The 25,383-nt window shown below is 41.9% G+C and overlaps 1 protein-coding gene across 4 annotated transcripts in view; it reads left to right on the plus strand.

Moving 5' to 3' along the window:
* Positions 1–24,732, plus strand: part of NSUN6 (NOP2/Sun RNA methyltransferase 6) — a 56,824-nt gene extending 32,092 nt beyond the window's left edge. For 2 of the 4 annotated variants that reach the window (XR_013813324.1, XR_013813326.1), the window contains exons 9-13: positions 5,731–5,879; positions 15,888–16,013; positions 19,906–21,001; positions 21,527–21,589; positions 24,600–24,732. Coding sequence is in view for 1 of the 4 variants with exons in the window: in XM_079766827.1 (XP_079622953.1) it covers positions 5,731–5,879; positions 15,888–16,013; positions 19,906–20,133 (503 nt within the window). In the remaining 3 variants the exon portion in view is untranslated. Of the gene's footprint in view, positions 1–5,730; positions 5,880–15,887; positions 16,014–19,905; positions 21,811–24,599 lie in introns of those variants that run through there. The other 2 variants (XR_013813325.1, XM_079766827.1) reach the window with 2 other exon arrangements.
* The last annotated feature ends 651 nt before the right edge of the window (positions 24,733–25,383 follow it).

Here is a 25,383-nt window from a genome sequence, read left to right on the forward strand (position 1 = left end):
CCTGAACTCTGTTTTTACTTGCTATCTCTCCCCTTTGGCAAAACCTCTGGCCCACTATTCCAGAGATGAGGGCAAGATAGTGAGTGACCTATTTCTCTTGGAGTGACACTTGATGAATGAGCAGCACAGTACTGGGTTGCGTCATCATCCTCTGATTTTTCTCATCTTGCCTTTCCTAATGTGGAACTTCTTCACCAGCAATGAATTGGGGTGAGGGCAGTTGGGGCTTTACAATTCTCAGCTTCTGTGCCTATGAATTGGGGCTGAGTGGAAGGAGGCAGCCTCAGAGTTTTCAGGTGCTCTTACCTAGAGTTGAGCCTCTGCAACATGGGACTTGAGGGGGAGGGAAGGTGAGAAATGCTGGTAGACCTGCCCTTCCAGGTGAGATACCACAATCCTTGACTGGGAGCTGAGGGCAAGAGGGAGCCATGTGTCCTTGGCTGCACCCAAGTGAAGTGGATCTTCTTTGACTCAGAGCTTTAGGATGAAGAGAGGCAGTTGGGACAAAGGAGTGAATGTGGGTTGTAGCTCAGCCATAGTTTCTCACTATTCTTGCTGAGATGTAGTATATTTTCTTGAATAAGTGTTTCTTCATTTGATGTATGTCCTGGACATTTTCCAGAGACTTTAAATGGTGGTTTTTGTTTTTTATAATTTTCACCAGTTATCGTTATTTCAGTGGAGAAAAGGTTGTGGAACTCCTCATGTCCTCATTCCAAAAGTTGTCTCAATTTCATTTATTTTTAACAAAAAAATTGCTCCTGAATTATGGTTTTTACCATCCCAAAACAGTGCAGCTTTACAAATCTCTAAAGTTAGTTCCAATATATATTATGAGAAAAGGGTTTATGAAACAAAAATACCAGGACTCTTGCAGTACATAAGCCTTAAAAGTTTATCCCATGCCTTTCTAGGTTTGAATAAGAGAAATTTCACTTGGAACAGGTGCATTTGGGCAGTATTTTGGTGATTTTTTTGTCTGATCTACGACGGGTTTAGAATATTTTTATGAATTTCTTAATTTAATTTTTTAATAGTCATCCAGTACCTTCTATTAAAATTGTACTTACTAGGAAGCGTGAGTTCAGTGACTAGGCACTGCTCCCACCCTCAGGGCCACAGTGTACAGTTGTGCCCTGTGCAGTGCACCAGGCTAAGGGGCTAGTGGGGGCTGAAATCTGGCCTGTGCTCTGTTCATTGTGTGCATGAGAGTGTTAATCCAGAGGAAGGGGTGCCTTAGTTCTAGTTCACACAAAAGTATTCTGTGGGCTTGCAGATTTCTTGGTTTTTAAGGATTTTTTAGTGTTTGGGGTGGGGGAGAATAAGACCTGAACACTGGTGACTATAATTTAAGACTGTGCATCTGAAAGATACAAAATGAAGTCAGAATGTTTATTTCTCACGGGGACAATAGAAAAAGAGTTAGGGAAGGAGGTGGCATTTGTCAGGCTTCAAAAGGGTGCGTAGCATTTTGACAAATGGAAATGAGTGCAGGGGACATTGCAGGTGAGAATTAGCAGAGGCATACACATAGGAAAGTTCATGCATCTTGGTAACAAAGCAATGTTCTGTTTTGCTTTGTTTTTAACATTGGTGAATATGGGAGAATACAGAGAAATGCGGCTGGAGAAATAGATAAGGCCAGATTAATAATAGTCTCTCTTTGTTAATCTCAGGAGTTTATTTCATAATGTTAGGTAGCTATGAAACTAACAAATTTTTTTTATTAATGTCAGAGGAATAAATAACTTGTTGAGACCTGTGTTTTAGGGGAATTCATCTGGCCACAGGATTCAAAATAAAATTATACAAAGTATTTCAATAGAAAGAATTTAGTATAAAGTCACACTAAAGAGAATCAGTTTGGTAAAAACAGTATAAAGAGTCAGTTAAATAGGTATTGGAGAGCTGAAAAAGCAAAAGGAGGTCACTTAGGCAATCTAGAGGCAATAAATGGCAGAATGCAGTTCTTACCCTGTAGCAGGAGAAACAAAGGGAGGAGGTTTGCTCATTAGAACCAAAAAGCTCAGAGAAAAGGTTCCATGGAGTTGAAATTAAAAAGTCTAAGGAGCCCTAACCGGTTTGGCTCGGTGGATAGAGCGTCGGCTGCGGACTCAAGGGTCCCAGGTTCGATTCCGATCAGGGGCATGTACCTTGGTTGTGGGCACATCCCCAGTAGGGGGTGTGCACGAGGCAGTTGATTGATGTTTCTCTCTCATCGATGTTTCTAACTCTCCCTCTCCCTTCCTCTCTGTAAAAAAATCAATAAAATATATTTTTTAAAAAAACAAAAAACTAAGGAAGTGGATGCTACCCAGCTGCTGCTCTTCCCTTAGGATTGAAAGCAGGCAGTGTCATGGAGCTGGACTGAGACTTCTGAGGGAGGTCTGATACTTAATGGAAGTAGCTAGGAACTGCTGTTGCCAAGGTAAAGGGCTGTAGTTGGGATGCTTTTGATAGGAGTAGTAAGCAAACAGGAATGAGAAAGTCCATTCTGTACTCCTTGTCTCTCATCTCCCCACCCTCCATCACTCTGTCTCCTACATGTGAATCTTGAAAGGAAGCCAGAAACCAAGGGAGAATTGTTTACAGTTCCCACCTCAATCACACAGCAGAGGAGAGAAGGTGGATTTGGAGCTCAGAAAATAGAGATTAATAGCTAGCAAAACAAAAGCCCTTTAAATGGGTCCTTGAGGCAAAACAAAAGCCCTTTAAATGGGTCCCTATATGTACAAGAATTTAGTATATGATAAAAAAAGCATTTCAAACCTGGAAGAAAGAATAAATTAGTTAATAAATAGATCTGCGACAAATTATGGAGAGTGGGGGGAAGTATGTACACCTCATTTAAATAAACAAGGCATGCAGCTCGCTGGCTGCAAGTTTGACATGCTTGATGCACACAAAAGTAATTTGAAGATGGATTAAGGAGTTTACTATAAAGAATTAAACTGAAAATAACTAGAAGCACATAAAGGTGAACATTTATTAATTGCACTAATGGAGAAGATGTTAAAGCATGAAAGAAAAGATAAAACTCAACAAGGAAAAGGATATATTTAATATTCAGCAATCTATATATATAAAACCCTAATATATAAATAGACCAAACAGTGGAACAACGGCACAACTGGTCGCTATAACGTGTGCTGACCACCAGGGTGTGCACGCGGAACATGGTGGGCATTGGCAGCAGGCGGCAGAGCACGGAACATGGTGGGCATCAGCCGCGGCAGGATGATGGAGCAGGTAAGCAGGGGCGCCAGACCTAGGTGGGGCGCTGGTCGCTGTCATCAGGGTGAGCCTCTGGTGGTTACTGAAAAATCTGCTCCTGTGTGCCACGGTCCAGCCGGGCACTCGCACCCGCTGCTGGAGCCCGGCGCCTGCCCCAACCACTCAGCACCGTCAGCAGGTGTGAGTGGCAGCTGCCGGCCCTGATCACCCCTCAGGGCTTCTCCACCTCCTCCTGCTCCTGGGGGGCGATCGGGGCCGGCAGCCACCTCTCGCACCTGCTGCTGCCAATGGCCCTGCTTGCACACACTGCCAGAGCTGGAGCCACCGCTCGCACCCACTGCCAGCGCTGGCCCCACTCGCATCCGCAGCTGGCGCTGGAGCCGCCACTCGCACCTGCTGCTGGCACCTGGCACCGGTCGCGATCACTTGGTGCTGTCAGCAGGTGCGAGTGGTGGCTGCCAGCCCCAATTGCCCCTGAGGGCTTCTCCACCTCCCCCTGCTCCTGAGGGGCAATTGGGGCAGCAGCAGCCGCTCAAACCCACTGACGGTGCAGGCTCTGCTCTCACCTGCTGCTGGCGCCAGCCCCAATCGCTGCACGCTGTCAGCACATGGGAGCAATGGCAGTGGAAGTGGGGCTGCCGGCAGACGGGACCGGGGGCCACAGGGGAAGGGGTCGGGTGGGGGCACGGAGGATGGGCCAAGACCCGCCCCTGTGCCCACCTCAGCCTTGTGGCCCACAATTCCTTTCAAGGTGCACGAAACTTAGAGGAGAGGTTAATATTCTTAATATAAAAAGGACTCTTCTAATTAATAAAGGAAAATATAGCAATCTTAGTGGAAAAAGGCCAAAAATAAAGAATGTGACCATATACAGAAAAAATACAAATGGCCAATAAAATAATTGTCAACCTTTTTTATTTAAATAGATTTTCATTGATTTCAGAGAGAGAGAGAGAGAAACATCAATGATGAGAGAGAATTATCGATTGGCTGACTCCTTCATGGCCCCCCCCCCCCCCCCCCACTGCGGATTGTGCTGGCAATCCAGGAATGTGCCATGACTGCAAATTGAATCTTCACCTCCAAGTTTATAGGTCAACGTTAAACCACTGAGCCACACCAGCTGGGCAATAATTGTCAACTCTGATGAGGATTTGGGGAAGACAAATATACTCATGAACTAGAAATGTAAATTGGTATAGTCTTTCTAGAGGATGTATATCAGTATATATCAAAAACCTTGAAAATAATTGTTTACATTGAAAAGATACTTTTTCTGAGACAGTAAGAAAGCAAGGATGGTTATAGATGGAGATGAGTTAAATCAATAAGAGCTTGTGTCTGACAGTTTTGCAATCAAAGAAAAACAGAATGATGCTGTGGGTACTGTAGGAAATCAACTAGCTTTGTGTAAAAGCATTCAGCAGCATTATCTTGCTTGTAGTTAGCTAGCATCTATCTGTAATAATAAAAGCGTAATATGCTAATTAGACCAAAAGCATAATATGCTAATTAGACTGGACATCCTTCTGGATGAAGCCGGGGCCAGAGAGAAGCTGGTGCTGGCAGCCGGGGGAAGGAAGGCCTACTCTTGCACGATTTCGTGCATCGGGCCTCTAGTAAATATATAAGCAGACTTTGGTTTTCATGGCTTGCTCTAGTAACACTAAATAGTTCAGAATTTAGAATGGAGAAAATTACTTGAATACAGAGGGAAACCTATGAAAGATTGGATCTAGGGAGCTGTTATCTCATTGTAGAGCATAGCCTTGCTGATGGACGCAGAGCAAGGAGCCTGAGAAACCATACAATTAGTATGCTTGACTGGAACCTGATAGGTGCTCTCTTTTTCTGGTGCTGTCTACAGTGGGGATTACCACGAGAAGTATCGGCTCTCAGAATGACTTGAATTCTTTCCGGGTCTTCGCTCTAATGAATTGTGGCTTCTGACATTGGGGATACACGTTTGCTTAGGCCTTGATTTACACTATATCAACAGAATAACCCTCAATTGTAATAATCTTTAAACTTTTTTTAAAGTAAAATCTATCTACCTAATAAAAAGAGTAACATGCTAATTGACCGTACCTTTGCGACACCCACCAGCCAATCAGGAGTGAGTATGCAAATTATCCCAACAAAGATGGCAGGTTAATTTGCATATGCAGGCGCCGACTGGCCGGGGGCACACCACCTCAGCCGCTCCAGGCCTCTGGGCAGCGTGGGAAGGCAGAAAGGTGGCTCCAGGTCGGAGCGAAGGCGGTGCCGGCCTTGGAAGGAAGACCCATTCTTGCATGAATCTTCGTGAATCGGGCCTCTAGTATTAAATATAAGTCAAAATTACTTTCATCAGGTACTTGATTGAGGGGAGTAATTGTTTTTTCTACTTTCTATTCCAGACTGATTTTAAATTCCTGATAATTGCTTCTGTCTCAGGAATTTTTTTATTGTAGACCAATAGGGCAGACACAAATATGTTTATAATTCTCTTTATAGGAGAGCCCCCATTCTTACCAGAATCTTTTGATCGAATTCTTCTTGATGCACCCTGCAGTGGACTGGGGCAGAGACCAAACATGGCTTGTTCTTGGACTTTGAAGGAAGTGACATCATATCAACCCTTACAGCGAAAACTCTTTACTGTGGTATGTGATGATACTTTGCTGTGAAAGAGAGTTGGCCTTCACTGGTTTGATGTTTAAAAGATAGAAAGCGGTGTTCATAGCAGCATTGTTCACAATAACCAAATGTGGAAACCACTGAAGTGTCCATGAACAGGTAAATAAGCAAAATGTGGTATACATACAGTGCAATATTATTCAGCCTTACAAAGGAATGAAGTCCTGATACATGCTGCAACATGGATGGACTTTGAAAACATTATGCCAGACGTAAAAGACATATTATATTATTCCATTTATATAAGGTAACTTAGAATAGGCAAATTCATAGAGACTAGTGGTTACCAGGGGCTGGAGATATGAAGGAATAAGGGGTTACTGTTTAATGGGCACAGAGTTTAAGTGTAAGATGATGAAAAAAATCTGGATTTAGATAATGGTGATGATTGCCCAGCAGTGTGAATGTACTTAATGCCACTGAATTGTATACTTAGGCGTGGTTATTAATATGATAAATTTATTATGTATATTTTACCACACACAAAAGGACAGAGAAGGTCTAGTTTTAAATACAGGGAGCTTTCCTTTATGTTGACTTCACTATTTCTTTCAGGTAATAGTAGAATTTCTTCACTCAGATGTAATGAGTTTCCATCATTCTGCTTGATCTTTAAAATGTCCCAGGATTATTTACTACTTGATGTGAATAATCTTACCTAATAATAGAGAAACATGTAAATTGACCATACCTCCGCTATGCCCATAGCCAATCAGAGTGAGTATGCAAATTAACCCAACAAAGATGGAGGTTAATTTGCATACATAGAGGGTCCTGGGAACCTCTTCGGTACCCAGGTCACTCCCAGACGACCATCGGAGGGGCCGAGCCTGCGATCGGAGGGGCGGGGCGGGGGGGGCGCTTCCCAAGCCTAAAGCCTGGGGCTTGGGAAGGGGCCCAGACTGCGACCAAATGCAGACCATCCAGAAGTCAGCACTGGGTTGTCCAGCTGCAGCCTGGCGACCCAACACTGACTGCTCAGGTGGCTGAGACCCAGAAAGAGAGTCAGGGTCTGATCTGCAGCCTCAGTGGAAGCTGTTGATCAGTGTACTTACCTTACTCTTTCTCTCCCTCTTTCTTTCTGATCTTCGCCAGCAGCCATGCTTTTCTTTCTCTCCCGGCCTTGGCAGGGGGGTTTGGGGGTGGGGACTGCTGTTAAGCCCTGCCTCTTGGATCAGGCCCAGAGATAGGCCTGGAGATGCTCACTGGCATAGGAACCAACCAATCAGAACCAAAGGTGGGTGCTGTGGGGAACCAATGGGTGCCTAGGAGGCGGAGCTTCTGACGCTGACTAGCATAGGAACTGACCAATGAGAAACAAAGGTGGGTGCTGTGGGGAACCAATGGCTGCCTAGGAGGCGGAGCTTTTGATGCTGACTGGCATAGGAACCAACCAATCAGAACCGAAGGTGGGTGCTGTGGGGAACCAATGGCTGCCTAGGAGGCGGAGCTTCTGATGCTGACTAGCATAGGAACTGACCAGTGAGAACCAAAGGTAGGTGCTGTGGGGAGCCAATGGCCGCCTAGGAGGCGGAGCTTCTGACGCTGACTGGCATAGGAACCGAACAATGAGAACCAAATCTGGGTGCTGTGGGGAGCCAATGGCTGCCTAGGAGGTGAAGCTTTTGACGCTGGCATAGGAACCGACCAATCAGAACCAAATTGGCCAGCAGAGGAGGGTAGTTGGGGGGGGGCGACATCAGGCCTGCAGGAGAAGACAGGGGTGATCAGGCTGGCAGGCGGAAGCAGTTAGGGGCAATCAGGCAGGGAGGCAGGTGAGCAGTTAGGAGCCAGTGGTCCTAGATTGTGAGGGATGTCTGACTGCCGGTTTAGGCCCGATCCTTGGGATCAGGCCTAAAATGCAGTCGGACATCCCGCAAGGGGTCCCCAATTGGAGAGGGTGCAGGCTGAGTTGAGGGAATCCCCCCTCTGAGCACGAATTTCGTGCACCGGGCCTCTAGTTATATATAAAACCAGTTATTCTTTTTAATAGGGTTCCTGGATCATTTTAGATAGCAAATTTAAGAAAAAAGTGGGAAGTCCATTTATATAACTGTCTAATACAGTGGTCGGCAAACTCATTAGTCAACAGAGCCAAATATCAACAGTACAACGATTGAAATTTCTTTTGAGAGCCGAAAACCGACTTCTGCGCATGGGCCACGAAGTTTCAATCGCACTGTACGTGTGAGCCCGCACATGGTATTTTGTGGAAGAGCCACGCTCAAGGGGCCAAAGAGCCGCATGTGGCTCGTGAGCCGCAGTTTGCCGACCACTGGTCTAATATAATATTGTTACATTAACTGTAATTGAAAAGTTTTAAAAAATAGTAAAAGTGGGAAGTCCAAAAGAAATAAAAATGGGAAGTGACAATGTCCAGTGTAGGAAATAAGAGAACCATAAAAGCTGCAAATTTAACTGGTCACCAGTACATTTCAGAAGAAGTCCAGATAGAATATTTGAGAATTTCTCTCAGTCTTGCAAAAATGATACAATAGATTTCACAAAATATAGATAGCATTTGATCAAGGATTACTTCATTATTTTTACTCAGGTCTTAATTATAAACACATAGGCTACAGCAACAGTGGGTGTAATATTATGTGGTCTCTGAAGCTGTCTTTGAGTATATTTCCAGTCATCTCTCCTGTTGTCTCCTTTCGTACATAAAGGTGGCACTGGTCATGGATTATTTAACTTGTTCTTTTTTTATACAATCTGGGAAGAACACATCTTGAGAGTTAAAACAGCAAGCAGTGTAAAAGAAGCTTTATTTATAGCTAAAGTCCATTTTGATGGGGGGGGTAAAATTAGGATACTGTTTTAAGACACTTGGCTTTTCTTTCTAGATAATAGCAAAAAGAACTACTTAGGATGCATTATCTCAAAAAAAGGAACAGCTGACAGTATGAGAGGCAATGGAGAATATAGCAGGTATGCCATCTGGCATGGATTAAAATTGATTGAGAATGTGGACTTAGAATCAGACAAACTTTTTTTGTTAATTAAATTTTTCAGTTAGAGTTGATACACAATACTATATTACTTTCCATTGTACAACATAGCGATAAGACACTTATATGAAGTGATCACCCCCTTAAGTCTAGTACCCACTTGCCACCAGATATAATTCTTATTATTGACTGTATTCCCCATGCTGTGTTTTACATCCCCGTGACTATTTTTATTACTGGAAATTTGTGCTTCTTAACTCCTTTCAGCTTTTTCACCCATTCTGCCCAATCCTTCCTCCCATTCTAGCAACCATCAATTTGTTCCCTGTATCTATAGGTTGGTTTTTCTTTAGTTTGTTCATTTACTTTATTTTTTAGATTTCACATATAAGTAAAATCTATGGTATTTTTCTCTGTCTGATTTATTTCACTTGGCATAATAGTGGTTAGACATTTATATAACTTATGAAGTGATTCCCCTAATAAATCTAGTACTTCCCTGACTCCATATATAGTTATTACATGCTATTGACTATATTTCTTATGCTGCTCTTTACATCTCCATGGCAGTTTTGTAACTGCCAATTTGTACTTTTTAATCCCTTCACTTTTTTCCCCCAGCCCCATACTTCCCTTCCTCCTGGCAACCATCAATTTGTTTTTTGTATCTCTGAGTTTGTTTATGTTTTGTTTGTTCGTTGGCTCTTTAGATTCCACATGTAAATAAAATCATTTTTTGTCTTTCTCTATCTGACTTATTTCACTTAGCACAATATTCTCTAGGTTCATTTATGTTGTCCTTAACACGTTAAGCGCCTAGCCTGCTTTGTCTTCCATATGGAAAGTATAGTGTCAGTCACCAGTGAGTGACATGGCACTTAATGTGTTAATGGTGAGATTTCACTCTTTTTTTTAATGTCTGAGTAATATTCCATTGTATATATGTAACACATCTTCTTTATTCAGTTATCTATCGATGGACACTTAGGTTGCTTTTATATCTGGGCTATCCTATATTATAAAAGGCCTGTGAAAAAAAAATAAAAATAAAAAATAAAAAAAATAAAAGGCCTGTGGTCGTGACACCATTAGGGTCATGACCAAACAACCAGTCAGAGCTGCACGGCGAAGATGGGGCCTGTGACTCTGAGTGGCAAGGCCTGGGGTCCCACAGCTCTGCGCGGTGAGGCCTGGGGTCCCGCCAGCGCGGTCGGTCTGGATGTCATGCGATTTCGTGCTCTGGGCTTCTAGTCTAATCTAATAAAGAGGGAATATGCAAATTGACCATCACGCTATAATGGTCAAGATTCTTGCGCCCACAGTGGAGGCAGGGATTCCATGACACAAGATGGCTGTGCCCACAGTGGAAGCTGAGTTCCCGTAACGAGCCTTAACAAGCAATCAGCAGGGACCTGAAGCTGCGCCCCCCACCTGGTGGGGCTTAACGGGACCTCAGGCTGCGTTTCCCCACCCCGGCACCAGGCAGGGGGACCTCAGGCTGTGCCCCCTGCCCAGCAGGGCTTGACGGGGGATCTCAGGCCACACTCCCTGGCCCGGGCCAGGGGACCTCAAGGCGCACCCCCCGGCCTAGGCCGGGGCACCTCAGGCCATGCCCCAACCCAGCACCGGGCCAGGGGACCTGAGGCAATGCCCCACGCCCTGGTGACAGGCCGTGGGACCTGAGGCCGTGCCCCCCACCCAGTGGGGCATGACAGGGGACCTCAGGCTGTGACCCCTGCCCAGTGGGGCTTGACAGGGTACCTTATGCCATGCCCCTGCCCTGGTGCCGGGCTGGGGGACCTCAGGCCGTGCCCCCCGCCCCGGGCCAGGGGACCTCAGGCTGCACCCCTGCTTTGTGGGGCTTGATGGGGGACCTCAGAACATGCCCCCGGGCCTGGGCCGGGGCACCTCAGGCCATGCCCCCCACCCAGGGGGGCTTTACAGGGGTGGGGCCGGCCGGGTCTGGTTCTAGCCCAATGTGGGTGGGGCCGGCCGGGTCTGGGTCTCGCACGATTTTGAGGCGCATGTGGGTGGGCAGGGACTTGATTCTGGTTCCCATGGCACACCCCAGACTCTGACAGGAGGAAGATTTTCATATACATTTTACTAATTTTCTTTCATCTCTGACATTTCTATTATAAAGGGCAAAGAGCAATATTAAAAATATTTCCTCTAATTAATTCCCTTTTAACCCTTTGCACTCACTTGCTTTTTTCTTGATTCCTTTATTCTAATGCTAATGGTGTCGAGTCACACTCGACATCCGAGTGCAAAAGGTTAATGTGCATGAATTTCATGCACCAGATCACTAGTCCTATATAATAAAAGCCTAATATGCTAAGTGTCCAGTCATCTGGTTATCTATTCAACCAAAGCGTAATATGCTTGTGATATGCTAAAGTGGCTCAACTGCTCTCTATGATGTGCGCTGACCACCAGGGGTCAGATGCTGTGACCAGTAGGTTAGCTTGCTGCTGGGGTCTGGCCAGTCGGGACTGAGCGAGACGGGCTGAACACGCCCTGGTGCCCTCCAGCGGTCCCTCTCTGGCTGGCCAACCTCCTGTGTCCCTCTCCAGCCCCGATCATGCACCGGTGGGGTCCCTCAGCCTGGCCTGTGCCCTTTCATAATCCAGGACCCCTCGGAGGATGTCAGAGAGCCGGTTTTGCCCTGATCCCACAGGCCAGGCGGAGGGAACCCACGGGTGCACAAATTCGTGCACCGGGCCTCTAGTTGTAAATAATGCTGCAGTGAACATAGCGATGCATATATCTTTTCAAATTAGTGTTTTGGATTTCTTCACATAAATTCTCAAAGGTGAGAATGCTGAGTCATATGGTAGTTCTATTTTAAAATTTTTGAGGAACTTCCATACTCTTTTCCTTTTCTTTTCTTTTTTTGTAGTGTCTTTTTACTGATTTTATCTTATAAAATGAGTTTTGGAGTCTTCCTTCTTTATTTTTTTGGAATAGTTTGAGAAGGCTAAGTATTTTTTTTTGGGGGGGGGATATTTGGTAAAATTCACCTATGAAGTCATATGCTCCAGGGATTTTGTTCAATGGGAGTTTATTATTATTATTATTACTTATTTGATTTTTTAATTTTATTTATTGGTTTGTTCAGGTTTTCTTTTTCTTTCTTTTTTTTTTTTATTCAGTCATGGGAGATTGTATTGTTTTAGGAATTTATCCATTTTTTCCCCCCTCAGGTTCTTCTGTTTATTGGCATATATAGTAATTCTTTGTATTTCTGTGGTGTTAGTGTGACTTCTCTTTCTTTTGTGATTCTATTTATTTGGGCCCTCTCTCTTTTTTTTTGATGAGTCTGGCTAAAGCTATATATACACTGAGTGGCCAGATTATTATGATCTCTGAACGCATAATAACCTGGCCTCTCAGTGTGTGTGTGTGTGTGTGTGTGTGTGTGTATTAGAGGCCCGGTGCATGAATTCGTGCATGGGTGGGGTCCAGCCAGTCTGGCCAGGGGGAGGGGATATGGGTGATTGGCTGGCCTGCCTGCTTGGTCAAACTCCTGGTCGAGGGGAGAATTTGCATATTAGCCTTTTATTATATAGGATATACATTGAGTGGCCAGATTATTATGCGTTCAGAGATCATAATAATCTGGCCACTCAGTGTATATTGTTTATCTTTTCAAAGTATCAGCTCTTGGTTTGATTTATATTTTCTGTTGTTTTCTTTTAGACTCTATTTTGTTTATTTCTGCCCTGATCTTTATTATTTTCCTTTTACTCACCTTAGGCTTATTTTTTTCTTCTTTTTCTAGTTTCTTTAAGCTGTAGGCTTGATTGCTTATTTGAGAATTTTCTTGTTTCTTGAGGAATGCCAGAATCAGATAAATCTTGATTAGAGTCATGCATCCTCTCCATAAGTGACTTTGGGTACATTGATTCCATATCTGAGAAATGGAGGTAATAACTATACCTAATTTACATCAGTGGAGAGAGTAACTATAAGTCATATTTGTTCAAAAGATTTATTGAGAAAACCCATGTAAGTTGCTTAAAATAATAGCTGGCCCACAGTAACAAAATTTAAATTTTGATCAGCATACAGACAGTCCTCGGGTTACATAGGACTCGACATACGTCATTTTGTGGTTATGTCGCCATCCTCCATCTATATATATAAAAGCCTAAGCGACCATCGCTACCAAACGGACAACCGAACAGGCTGCATGGGGTGACTAGGCCAGCAAGGGAGTCAGTGAGGGATGACCAAACGATCGAGCAGCAGGCTGCATGGGGCGACCAGGCTGGCAGGGGGTTAGTGAGGGGTGACCAAACAGAGCAGCAGGCTGCATGGGGTGACCAGGCTGACAGGAGGGTTAGTGAGGGGCGACCAAATGAACTAACAGCAGGCTGCGTGGGGTGACCAGGCCTGCAGGGGGGGGGGGGCAATTGGGGGCGACCAGGCTGGCACAGGGGGGCAGTGAGTGGCAACCAGGCTGACAGAGGGGGGCAGTGAGGAGTGACCAGGCCGGTGGGGGGGCAGTTGGGAGCGACCAGGCCAGCGGGGGGACAGGGGCACCCAGGCCAGCAGGGGGGCAGTTAGGGGCGACTATGCTGGCAGGGGGGCATTTGGAGATGACCAGGCCACCAAGGGGGGCAGTTAGGGGCAATCAGGTAGGCAGGCAGGTGAGCAGTTAGTAGCCAGTGGTCCCGGATTGTGAGAGGGATGTCTGGCAGTCGGACATTCCCCAAGTGGTCCCAGATTGGAGAAGATGCAGGCTGGGCTGAGGGGACCCCCGTGCACGAATTTAGTGCACCAGGCCCCTAGTTTCTTTATAAAAAGTTAAAATTTCCGTCATTTTGACATATGTACATATGTGCTTTATGTTTTTTATTATTTACCGTATTTTCCACAAGTAAAGGTCAGGAATTGTTATCTTTTAAATTTTTTTTTACTGTTTCACTTCATTACTGTTTTGTATGTGCTCCATGTGAGTTATGTAGGTGCTTATGTAGGTTGTTTCCAACTTACGGCAAAAATCACGTTATGTTGCGCCATAGGAAAGGATCTCCTATATAACCCAAGGACCTACTGTACTCTGATTTAAAAGCATAAGTATACATTATATATATACACTGAGTGGCCAGATTATTATGATCTCTGAACACATAATAATCTGGCCACTCAGTGTGTGTGTGTGTGTGTGTGTGTGTGTGTGTGTGTGTGTGTGTGTGTTTGTGTGTTTGTGTGTGTATTAGAAGCCTGGTGCATGAATTTTTGTGCATGGGTGGGGTTCGGCCAGTCTGGCCAGGGGGAGGGGACATGGGTGGTTGATCAGCCTGCCTTCTGGTTGAACTCCTGGTCGAGGGGACAATTTGCATATTAGCCTTTTATTATATAGGATATACACTGAGTGGCCAGATTATTATGCGTTCAGAGATCATAATAATCTGGCCACTCAGTGTATATTTTGAAATATTTTGTTAAAATTTTAAAAAGATTTAAATTTTAATTATTTAGAACAAATTTATTTTTGTATGACACCTTATTTCCTGATTCATTTATTTATTGGAATTATTTATTGAGCACCTATTTTATGTAATATACTAGAGTTCCCGTTGCAGGAAGATTCCTGCAATAGGGCTTCCTGCTGCGCTCTCCCCTGGTCCCGCCTGCTTTCAGTCCCTTCTCCCCGCCCTGCCTGCTTCCCTTCCTTCTCCTCTGCCCCGCTTACTTGCTTCTCCACAGCTTCGCTCCCTTCTACAGGCTTGGCTTCTTTCTACACTGTCTTGATATGCAAATTAACTGCCATCTTGGTTGGGTTAATTTGCATACTCACCCTGATTGGTTGGTGGGCGTGGCTTGGGTGTAGCAAAGGTGTGGCCAATTTGCATATTACTCTTTTATTATGTAGGATTATTCTAGGTGCTGACAGTAGTGATAGAATAGTTTCTGCCTTTATTAATGAGGTTTCTATTCTGATTGGGTAGGAAAATGAACAAATAGGTGAGTAAGTTATTAGAAAGAAAGGGAGAATAGGAGTGCTGGATTGAAATAATTGCAATTTTACATAGGGTGGTCAGGGTGGGCATTGCTGGAAAGGTGACATGTAAGTAGAGTTAAGAAAATTGTGAAGAGCAAGCAATGAGGAGAATTAGGAGAGGTTTCCACGCTTTTGCACAGGTCCTTGGGGGGGGGGCGGGTCGGGGGGAGTGTGCCATAAATATTCCAGAACAGCAGAGGCCAGTGTTGCTAAAGCGGAGTGAGGAGGTGTTCAATGCGAGGTCAGAGAGGCAGCAAGCGGCCTGCTTTGTGTAGGGGCTTGGCATCCACTTTCAGGACTTGGGCTTTGACTCCAGGTGATAATGGAGGGCATTTGAAGGGCTCTGAGCTGAGAAGTGGTAAGTTGTGAAAGTAGTGCTCTGATTACCATACTGATAATAGATTGTAGAATGGTAAAGGGAAGATGTGGACTAAGTAGGATACTTGCAGCGATCCAGGCAACGACCATGAGACTTGGATCAGAACGGTAGCCATGGAAGTGGTGAGACGTAGCCAAATTCTGTGTATATTTTGAAAGTAGAGACAATAGGATTTGCTGATGTATTGGGAATGTGAGAAAGGAATGTGATAAAGGATAATCTAAGATTTGGGACCTGAACATTTGGAATGATAGGAATACGTCTCCAATAGGTTTCAGAGAGAAGATAGGGGTTCGCTTTGGGACATATCAAATTCCATAGTAGATATACTGAGAAGGCAATCGAATACAGTATATTATTATGGAATTTAGAAGGAAAACTGGCCTAGAAATATAAATTTGGTAACTAAAGTTATGGAACCAAATGATCCGATTTGGAAAATTCGTGGCCCAAATGGCTCCAAGATAATGAAATATATCTAGTCCGGAATATCTAGGAAAGAATCCTGGTCATACAGAACATCATTCTATTTATCCCAAATATTTGAAAGATATTACATAGATGTAAAATTCCTTACTATGTTTATTTAGCCTGGCGGTACATGTAGTCTGACCCTGTTTTTCTGTAGGCAGTGAAGCTGCTGAGGCCAGGGGGAGTGCTTGTTTACAGCACCTGCACCATCACGCTGGCAGAGAATGAGGAACAAGTGGCCTGGGCCCTCACAGCATTTCCTTGCCTTCAGCTTCAGCCCCAGGTAAGAATAATTCCCATCACAGAAACTCAAGTGCAGGGATCAACACAGGCTATTTTAATTGTCAGGTAAAACTTCTGAAACAAATACTGTCATAAACAAAAATGTTTCATTAAATCCATTTAGACTGCCCATAGAGAATTTACATCCTGACAAAGTTTTCCTTGTGTTCATCCCTTGCCTTTGTGTTAAATGCCACAGAGCCCAGATGTATTCTTTTTTTTAATTTAAGAAATCTTTATTGTTCAGATTACTACAATTGTTCCTCTTTTTTCCCCCCATAGCTCCCCTCTACCAGGTTCCTACCCCACCCTCTGCCCTTACCTCCCCCCGCCGCCCCATCCTCATCCATAGGTGTACGCTTTTTGTTCAGTCTCTTCCCACACCCTCCACTCCCCTTTTCCCCTGAGAATTGTCAGTCCAATCCCTTTCTATGCCCCTGATTCTATTATATTCACCAGTTAATACTGTTCATCAGATTTTTTTATTCCCTTGGTTTTTAGATTCACTTGTTGATAGCTATGTATTTGTTGTTCATAATTTTTATCTTTATCTTTTTCTTCTTCTTCCTTTTCTTAAAGAATACTTTTCAGCATTTCATATAATTCTGGTTTGGTGGTGATGAACTCCTTTAGCTTTTTCTTATCTGTGAAGCTCTTTATCTGACCTTCAATTCTGAATGATAGCTTTGCTGGGTAGAGTAATCTTGGTTGTAGTTTCTTGCTATTCATCACTTTGAATATTTCTTGCCACTCCCGTCTGGCCTGCATAGTTTCTGTTGAGAAATCAGTAGACAGTTGTATGGGTGCTCCCTTGTAGGTAACTAACTGTTTTTCTCTTGCTGCTTTTAATATTCTCTCTTTGCCTTTTGCTCTTGGCATTTTAATTATGATGTGTCTTGGTGTGGTCCTCTTTGGATTCCTTTTCTTTGGGGTTCTGTGCGCTTCCTGGACTTGTAAGTCTATTTCTTTCACCAGGTGGGGAAGTTTTCTGTCACTATTTCTTCAAATAGGTTTTCAGTATCTTGCTCTCTCTCTTCTTCTGGCACCCCCATAATTCTGATGTTGGTACGCTTGAAGTTGTCCCAGAGGCTTCTTACACTATCTTCAACTTTTTCGATTCTTTTTTCTTTTCCGGTTGAGTGTTTTTTGCTTCTTTATATTCCAAATCTTTGACTTGAATCTTGCGACCCTCTGGTCTGCTTTTAGGTCTCTGTATAATATTTTTTATTTCAGTCAGTGTATGCTTGATTTCTAGTTGATCCTTTTTCATATCCTCGAGGGTCTCGTTAAATTTATCGGCCTTTTCTAGGAAATTCTTGAAAAACCTTATAACCGTGGTTTTGAACTCTATATCCAGTCTTTTGCTTTAGTCCATTTCCTTCATTTGTGGCCTGCTTCTTTGTCTCCGCATTTTAGCTGCTTCCCTGAGTTTATGGAGTGGCTTTGTGTGCTAGGTGTCCTAGCAGGGCCCAATGGTTCAGCCTCCCCAGTTATCTGAGGTGGACACTCTTGGTGCACCCCTTTGTGGGCTGTGTGTGCAGTCTTGTTGTAGTTAAGCCTTGATTGTTGTTGGTATCACTGGGGGAAGTTGACCTCAAGGCCAACTGGCTGTGAGGATCAGCAGTTTCTCTGCTGGGAGAGCTTCTGTGCTCAGCTTGGGTGGGGTGGAGTCTCAGGGTGGAGCAGACAGCCTTGGTTTCCCGTCAGCCCCACCCTAAGATTCCTGTGTCTCAGTGTCCCACGGTAATGGCTGCACGCACCTCTCCGAGAAGGCTGCTCTCAAGTTTCGCCCGCTGCCAGACAGTCCAGTTTCTCCCATAATGAGTCTGGTACCCAAAGTCTCACCCGGGGCTGGATTTCAGTGCAGTCTCGGGAGGTTTTGTTTCCCTCCCGAGCGAGAAAGCTAGCTGCGCGCTTGCTGCCTGCCCTCTCTGTACGCTGCAAGTAAGCCAGCCGTGTATTCAGCCGCCCGCCCTTTTCACGCACACAGGTCTCCGCACCTCCACAGATCCTCTGAGTCTCAATGTCCTTTTCTCTTTCCTTCTAGTTGTAGAATATTTCCACTCAGCCAGCTTTCCAGTGGTTCTGGACGATGTCTGCTCTGTCTTCCAGTTGCAGTTTTGAAATTGTTGTGCGAGGCAGCAGTATAGGTGTTTACCTATGCCACCATCTTGGTTTCTCTCTCCCCAGGTGTATTCTTATTAGATTTTTCTTTCACTTATGGTTCTTGTTCATGTTGCTAAGAATTTTGTTTCCAAGTTTTTCTCTCTTCCCCATTCTAAATTTTTCAAATAAGGAAATTTTTGAGCAGTTTTTCCCCATGTCACATCAAAGCCCAAACAGGCTTTAAAATAACTAGAATATCAAAAGACTAATCAAAGTGGGGTAATGGTTTAGGATTATTGCTTCTTTACATTTTCTTATGTAAATTACATAGCATTTAGAAAGCTTTCTTGTACTTCATTTTACCTAGCACCATGTTTCTGTTATGATTTTTATTGAAAATATGTTTATAGCTAGGTTTTTAGTCCATGATGTTTGAGATTAAGCTTAAATCTATCATAATGCTCATATGCATTCAGATCATTGAACATGTAACTTTAATGCCTTTCTGTATAGAATTCTGGTGAATTCTGTGTAGAATTGTAGAATTATGGAATACATAAGTAAAAAGCAATCCAGAGATGGTTTCTGGATGCAGAAATTAAGATAATTACATTGTAAATGAAAGGAAGATTCAGAATTCACATGAAATTTTGTGTGTATCAATGTTTAACTAAAGGAGAGATTCTACCCACCCCACCCTCATAGGTTAATAAATACAGGTTTTCAGGCATACAACTAAGAAAATATATATTCAGTAACACAAACATTTGTCTGTGAAATGGGGAGTTAAATTAGGATTATGGGTCTTTCACAGTAGTTGTTTGCTAGTATCACTCAATTCCTATGATTCTTTATGCCTCTAAACTGATTGATGCTGCCTTAATTGATCTCTTTTTTATATTCTAGTGCATTTAAAAACAACAAAAACTTATCTACTTGGAATGGGTCAGAGAGAGGCATCTTTAGGAACTCAGTTTGGGGAAGTCTCATATATAAAACTGAATTTTATCTATTGCTGTGATTGATAACTAGAGGCCTGGTGCACAAATTTGTGCACGGTGACGTCCGGCTGGCCTGCCCCGATGGGGGCCAATCAGGCCAGGCCGGCCAGAGAGAGGACACGGGAGGTTGGCCGGCCAGTCCCACCCCCAATCAGGGTGAGGGGGGGATCGGGGTTGTTGCCGGCCAGGGGGAGGGGCCATCCCCCATTCGGGCCGATTGGCCGGCCGCAGTGCCGGTCATAGCAACCGGTCTTTCTGGTTGTTGCGGTTGTTCCAGTCATTCCGGCGTTCCGGTCGCTTGGCTTTTATATATATAATGTTCCATTTATTAAGGACCATATACCTCTTCTGTGACAGCCACTATATGCCACTACAGCCAGGCATGATAGCACCTTCTTTATTTAAGCCTCTGAGTATCTGAGTATTTTATATTTTATAAGATGAGGGAACGATTAGGTAAAGTTACTTGCTTAAGGTCACGTAACTAAAATGTGGCAGGGCGATGATTTGTATTTTTAACTATGACGCTCAGGTCCTTTGAGATGTCATGATGTTTGATAAGCAGAGTTTTAATATTTATTCTTTATGTGACCATATGTTACTGCTTCCCCACTTCACTACCTGGAAAAACAGTATATTCTACAAAAATAAAAGGTATTTACTCATTTTTCTATTTTTGGAACTTGTGATAATACAACTGAATTTGTCTTTTAAATTGTGCACAGGCACCTATACTTGCTAATTGTAGGGTGTTCATGTATATTTTTATTTATTTCCTCTAAATAGGAACCACACATTGGAGGACAAGGAATGCTGGGAGCTGGCCTGTCATTTGAACAATTGAAACAGCTGCAGCGATTTGATCCATCTGTTGTGCCATTACAGGACATGGACATTGATTCTCTCAAAGAGGCCAGAGTAGAAGACATGATTTGGCTGGCAAATAAGGATTGTATAGGTTTTTTCATTGCAAAATTTGTAAAATGCAAAAGTATGGAGGAGAAGGATCCTTAGAAATGAAAGTTCCAAACATTTGCTCAGTTGTGTGTGTGTTTTAATTTAAAGACCAATTTATTGTTGGGCCAAGTGATTGATGGCATGGTTGCTAAGGAAACAGAAAAGGCTGCCAGCTGTTTCACCAGTGATCAAGAGACATGGAGGAAATAACAGGTGGGGGAGGGGGAGAGATATGAGATTATATTTTGTAATTTGAGAATAATTTTCCCTTTTGGATTTAGCAGAGTACAAAGAAAAGATGTCTATAGATGTCTGAAACATGTTTATTTGGAGTCATACGTTTTCATTTTTAATGGCAATCAATGAATCTAACAAGGAAAAAAATAGCAATATTTAATTTGGTTATAAAGTATATTATTTTTCATTCCTGAGTTCCTAATTAAGTAGTTTCTTAAGAATTCAGGGCATAGGAGGTATGACATTTACCATGTGCTAATGACTGAGCCGAATATTTTACCTCTTTCTCTGCTTACTATTTGATAAATAAACCCTCTTTCAAATAAAGTCTGGATGTCTTGTAAATAAGAGTCTGCCTTTACTGTTTACTTTTCCCCCTCCCCCATGATTTATTTATTATTTATTTTAGCTTTTTTTTTTTTTATTTTTTAAAGTGTTACCCTCTCCCATGATTTAAACTAAAAAGTAAAATGAATCTTTTCTTCACTTTGTAGGTTAAAAAAATGAGAATATTCCGCAATGTCAGTACCTTTTATAATTTGTTGGAACACATGCTGTAATAGTTAATGAAGACGTGATTGGTGAGGAAGAGAAAGCCAACTTCTGACAACTAGGAACTGGCCTGGCATTTACAGGAAGGCTTTGGTGTTCTCCTATTGGACATAATTTCCCAGAACACCAACATCAGGCAAGACTATTATGACTATGACACATCAAGATACAAAAAGACCACTTCAAAATCAAATCTGAATTTAGGTAAAAGCAAGAACATCATCTAAACCAGCGGTCGCCAACCAGTGCTGTAGACCACTGGTGGACCGTGAGGTCCGGAATGTTGGCGACTGTTGGTTTAAGGAAACCTTTGGAGCAGCGGTTGCCAACTGGTGGTCCGCGGACCACTGGTGGTCCTTGAGGTCCGAAAGGTTGGTGATCACTGATCTAAACAACAAAATTGATCAGTCATCCCCTATAGTGGCCAATGTAAGTGACTGCTTAAAAAAAAAAATAATGATAAACTTATTCTTGCTTCATCCTACTTGTTTTTTTAGATGAGATATATTTAAACATTCAGCCTTAGTTTAAAGGCTATCATATATAGTTATATACATGTTTTTGTTAACACTTACCAAATCATCCCCAAATTCCTGAGCCTTGGGCATGTAAGTGGAGAGTTGGAAACAATTGCCTAATAGTTTCTTTCCCCCGTCCATAGGTTTCTGCTAGGAATGTCTCATAACTATTATACCCATCGAGATTGCAAGGCCTCCTGGATCAGGTAAGACCTTTCATTGGCCTCATCTTTGAAGAAGCCTTTCTTGAATACCCTTCCCTGAGTTTGAGGTAGTCATTTGTCTTTCTATACCCCTAGGGACCATATTTACTGCTGTTGTGGCACTTTGAGAATACTCTAGTTTTCTAGGCATGCTCCTAACTACTATCTTCAGACTTGGGGAGATTCTGGAGGCAGGGACCCTGTGTTTTCTGTCACTGCTTCCTAGCAGGTTGCCAACAGATGCTTATTGAATGAGGGGAAAAATATTTCAAGCTCCAAAGATTCAAATATCTGACTTGTTTATATCCTTCAGTCTGCCTTATATCCAATAGATGTCATTTGACTAAAGAGTAATAGTGTTTACCTGTGGCCCTTCTGTTTCTAGGACTTAGCACACCTCTCCAAATTTTAAATATATTTTGTTTTAATGCACAAAATCCATTTTCTCTCATGTTCTCTACCAAGCCTTATGTGTTAAGCTGGGATGAAAATGGTAGCAGCAAATGTATAAATTTTGGTTAATACTGATAAATAGCAAAATATAAGCAATGTGGGCAAAATAGAAGAAAAATATTTGCATATCGAAAACAGGACAAATAAATTAAATTCTTAAAAGTATTTCCTTTAACATACACATTTTCAGTGGTTTCTTTCCTTCAAAAAATAAAGCAAATTGAAAAATGAAACACATTCAATCTTAAAAGGACAAATAAAAAAATACAATAAAAAGGAAAAAGATCAGGAAAATGTGGAAGAAATTGATATATTATCTTTTAACCTTAGTGTTGACATATCTGTGAAACAGAAAAAGCATTTAATTCAACAGTGAGTAAACTCTTTATCACATTTTAGTTTAAACAGCAAAGAGAAGTACAAATAGTTAAAAAATATAATTTAGCCAGAATGAAACAACTGATCCAAAACCATGTAATCTTTTTTTCTCTAACAGTGTGACTTAAAGTTTCAATAAGATCAGAATATCTGAGACTAGCAGCATTACCTCACTGAGCAAGGATGAGGAATTAAATTTGTCATCAAAATGGATCTTCATTTAAAAATGAAGGAATAATAAAATTCATAGTCTGAATTGCACATGTAGAATTAAGGTGGAAGAGAATTATTATTAATTATTAAGGAGTATTATTTTGCTGTGCTCATATCTTAAAAGATCCTTTACCTACCTTAGCTATTATTTTATGACATCATGGGAAGGTCACTAAAATAACATCAGTGATTGGCATTGTCCCAAGGAAAATGCTCCACAAGTGGGAATCGTTGAATATTTAATATATTCTCAACTGTAAGAATCATTCCTCATATCACAATTGATGCTACTAATAATAAACAGTGCAGAAGCCAGCTCTTTATTTGTTTTAGATTAATTTCTTTAAATCAGGTTTGTTGAACAGTTCAGTGTAGCTGACAGCAAATGTTTAACAGGAATGCAGAGCAGACCGTGTTAAAAATGTGGCATTGTCCCAAAGTACAATATGACTAAGACACCCTACATTTAGCAGCACCTTTTTGTAACAGTAACTTAAATGAGCAGTAGAGAAAGAGCATAGTAAAAACTGAAATGGGTTTGACAAAAAACAGTAGAACTATTAAGAACATTTCCAGCATTTTCTAGGTAGACTACAAAAATCATGATTCTACAACTAAGTTAAGGTTAAGCTTTTGCTTTGTGAAAAGACTATAATTTTATATTCCACAAGTCAGTAAATATCCCATTGTCTGGGATTATTTCTTCATTTACAAATTTAGTACAGACTGTTTACAGATATGTTCACTATACAGTTTTCATGTATAGATACTCTTATCTCAAATCCTGAAATATAGTTTTTGAGAAATACTCTGATTTGGACTAACATTACACAATAAAGTTAAATAAAAACCGTAAGAATCCAGGTTTAGAATTTTAAAAATGGACTCCATTAGCACAACTTTTTGAAAGGGATTAATAGTAGCAGCAGGTTAGATACATACCAGTTATACTTCAAGAATTTAAATATTCTAAAGTTATTATTGGGATGAAATTATGTGTAGCAAAGAAGGAGGCTGGTGATCAGCAGCATCTTACCATGATGGAAAGTTTATCAGAAATATTTTATAAAAGTAATCTTAATTGGAATATGGTTTTCCAATGATGTGACTACTTTGCATCAATTTATATAATATGACTACAGTTTTTGTAGTCAGTAAATTCATTTCAACAGTACGGAGCTAATTAACAAATACACTGGTTTTGAGGGAAATGTTTCATATTAGCTGATAAAACACTATATATGTAACTCATTTTTAAAACTGAGTTTCCTTCGGAGTAGGGAAAGTAAGGAGTTAACCGTGAAACATTTTATTTATAAAGGTCCAGTAATATTTGGCAAGAACCTGGAATAATAAAAGAAGCAAAACAAAAATAGATTAACTTACTTAATAAAATCATAATTATATAATGTACAAATCTGAAGTCAGGCAATTATAGAGAGGCATTCTCCAGGGATAAATTCAGGTACTTGTACACCAAATACTGTCTCATGGTCCAGTCATAACTGGACAAAATGTACACATGGAGGTTTAGCCTTAACATGACAACCACATTGTGAGCTGCTCACAGCAGCAGCATTGAGATAATATCTTCTCGTTTCCCCTTCATAGATGTCTGATGTAGGAAAATGCTCTGACCATTTTGTTCACTTCAAGTCACCCCATTTGCCCTGATTACTTATGAAGAGCAGAAACTTTGGTTATAAGAAGCACTTCTAGGTTTTGACAGATAGTGAAACTCTTTGAGTTTGTGGTGGGGATGGAATGATAGGTATACTGGAAGATAACAGAACAATAAGCAGGGTTAGAAAAGTAAGTGGGAGAAGTTAGAAAAATTTATTTTCCCACGAAATAATTCTACAAGCTGTGTAAACGTTTCTTACTATAACAAATACTCGAACACACAAAGATTGTACATTTCCAGTGAAACACTCACAGTTAAAAGTTGCCTGTATTTTTTGCTCTATAGGAGCAAAAACAAGGAGCCAACAGAACGCTTTCCCAGTCACCTTTGGCAGCATGCTCCCTGCCTGCTCAACGGATCATTACAGCGTCATGCAGCACAATTCAGCTCAAAGCCAGGTGGGTAGGATTCTAGATACCAGTCTCTAGTTTCCTTATTAGTCTTCTGCATTCAGATTCATCTCAACCAACCACTCGCACATACTCTTACACACAGACGCACACACGCGTGCATACAGAGTTCCGGCTTGTAGACTCCAGTGCAGTGACATGAGACACTAGCTACTAAGAATGTGTGTCACAATCAGTGTGAACTGCATGGATTAGAACAACCTTTGGAGTTTGGTTATATTTATCATAATTTATGGTCAAAATTATAAACTTACAGGGATGGTAAAACATTCAGAAATTAAACCTTTTCAAGTCAAGCAATGACACATATTTACAGTATGTACAGACTTTCTACTAGAATGGAAATAGGCGCCTACACAATGTTATTACAAATTTCCTGAATGTGGGCAATTCTAGTCCCTGTACTTCATAAAGCAAATCTGCTGACTTGGCATTAAGACTAAAATAGTGTGATCAAACTGATATATATATATATATGTATATATTATATATAATTATAAGAAGGTGTTTGCAGAAATAACATTTACAAACTGTCTATACAGTACACAGTACTAGTACATAGAAAATATATTCTAACTTTATGATCCCCTTTGTATAAGGCAAGACTGAATCTGTCCCCAAATTTAGTCAGCCAGAGGTACAAGCAAGAAACAGTGGTC

This window comes from Cnephaeus nilssonii (assembly GCF_951640355.1).
Source record: "Cnephaeus nilssonii genome assembly, chromosome: 1".
Lineage (NCBI taxonomy): Eukaryota > Metazoa > Chordata > Mammalia > Chiroptera > Vespertilionidae > Cnephaeus > Cnephaeus nilssonii.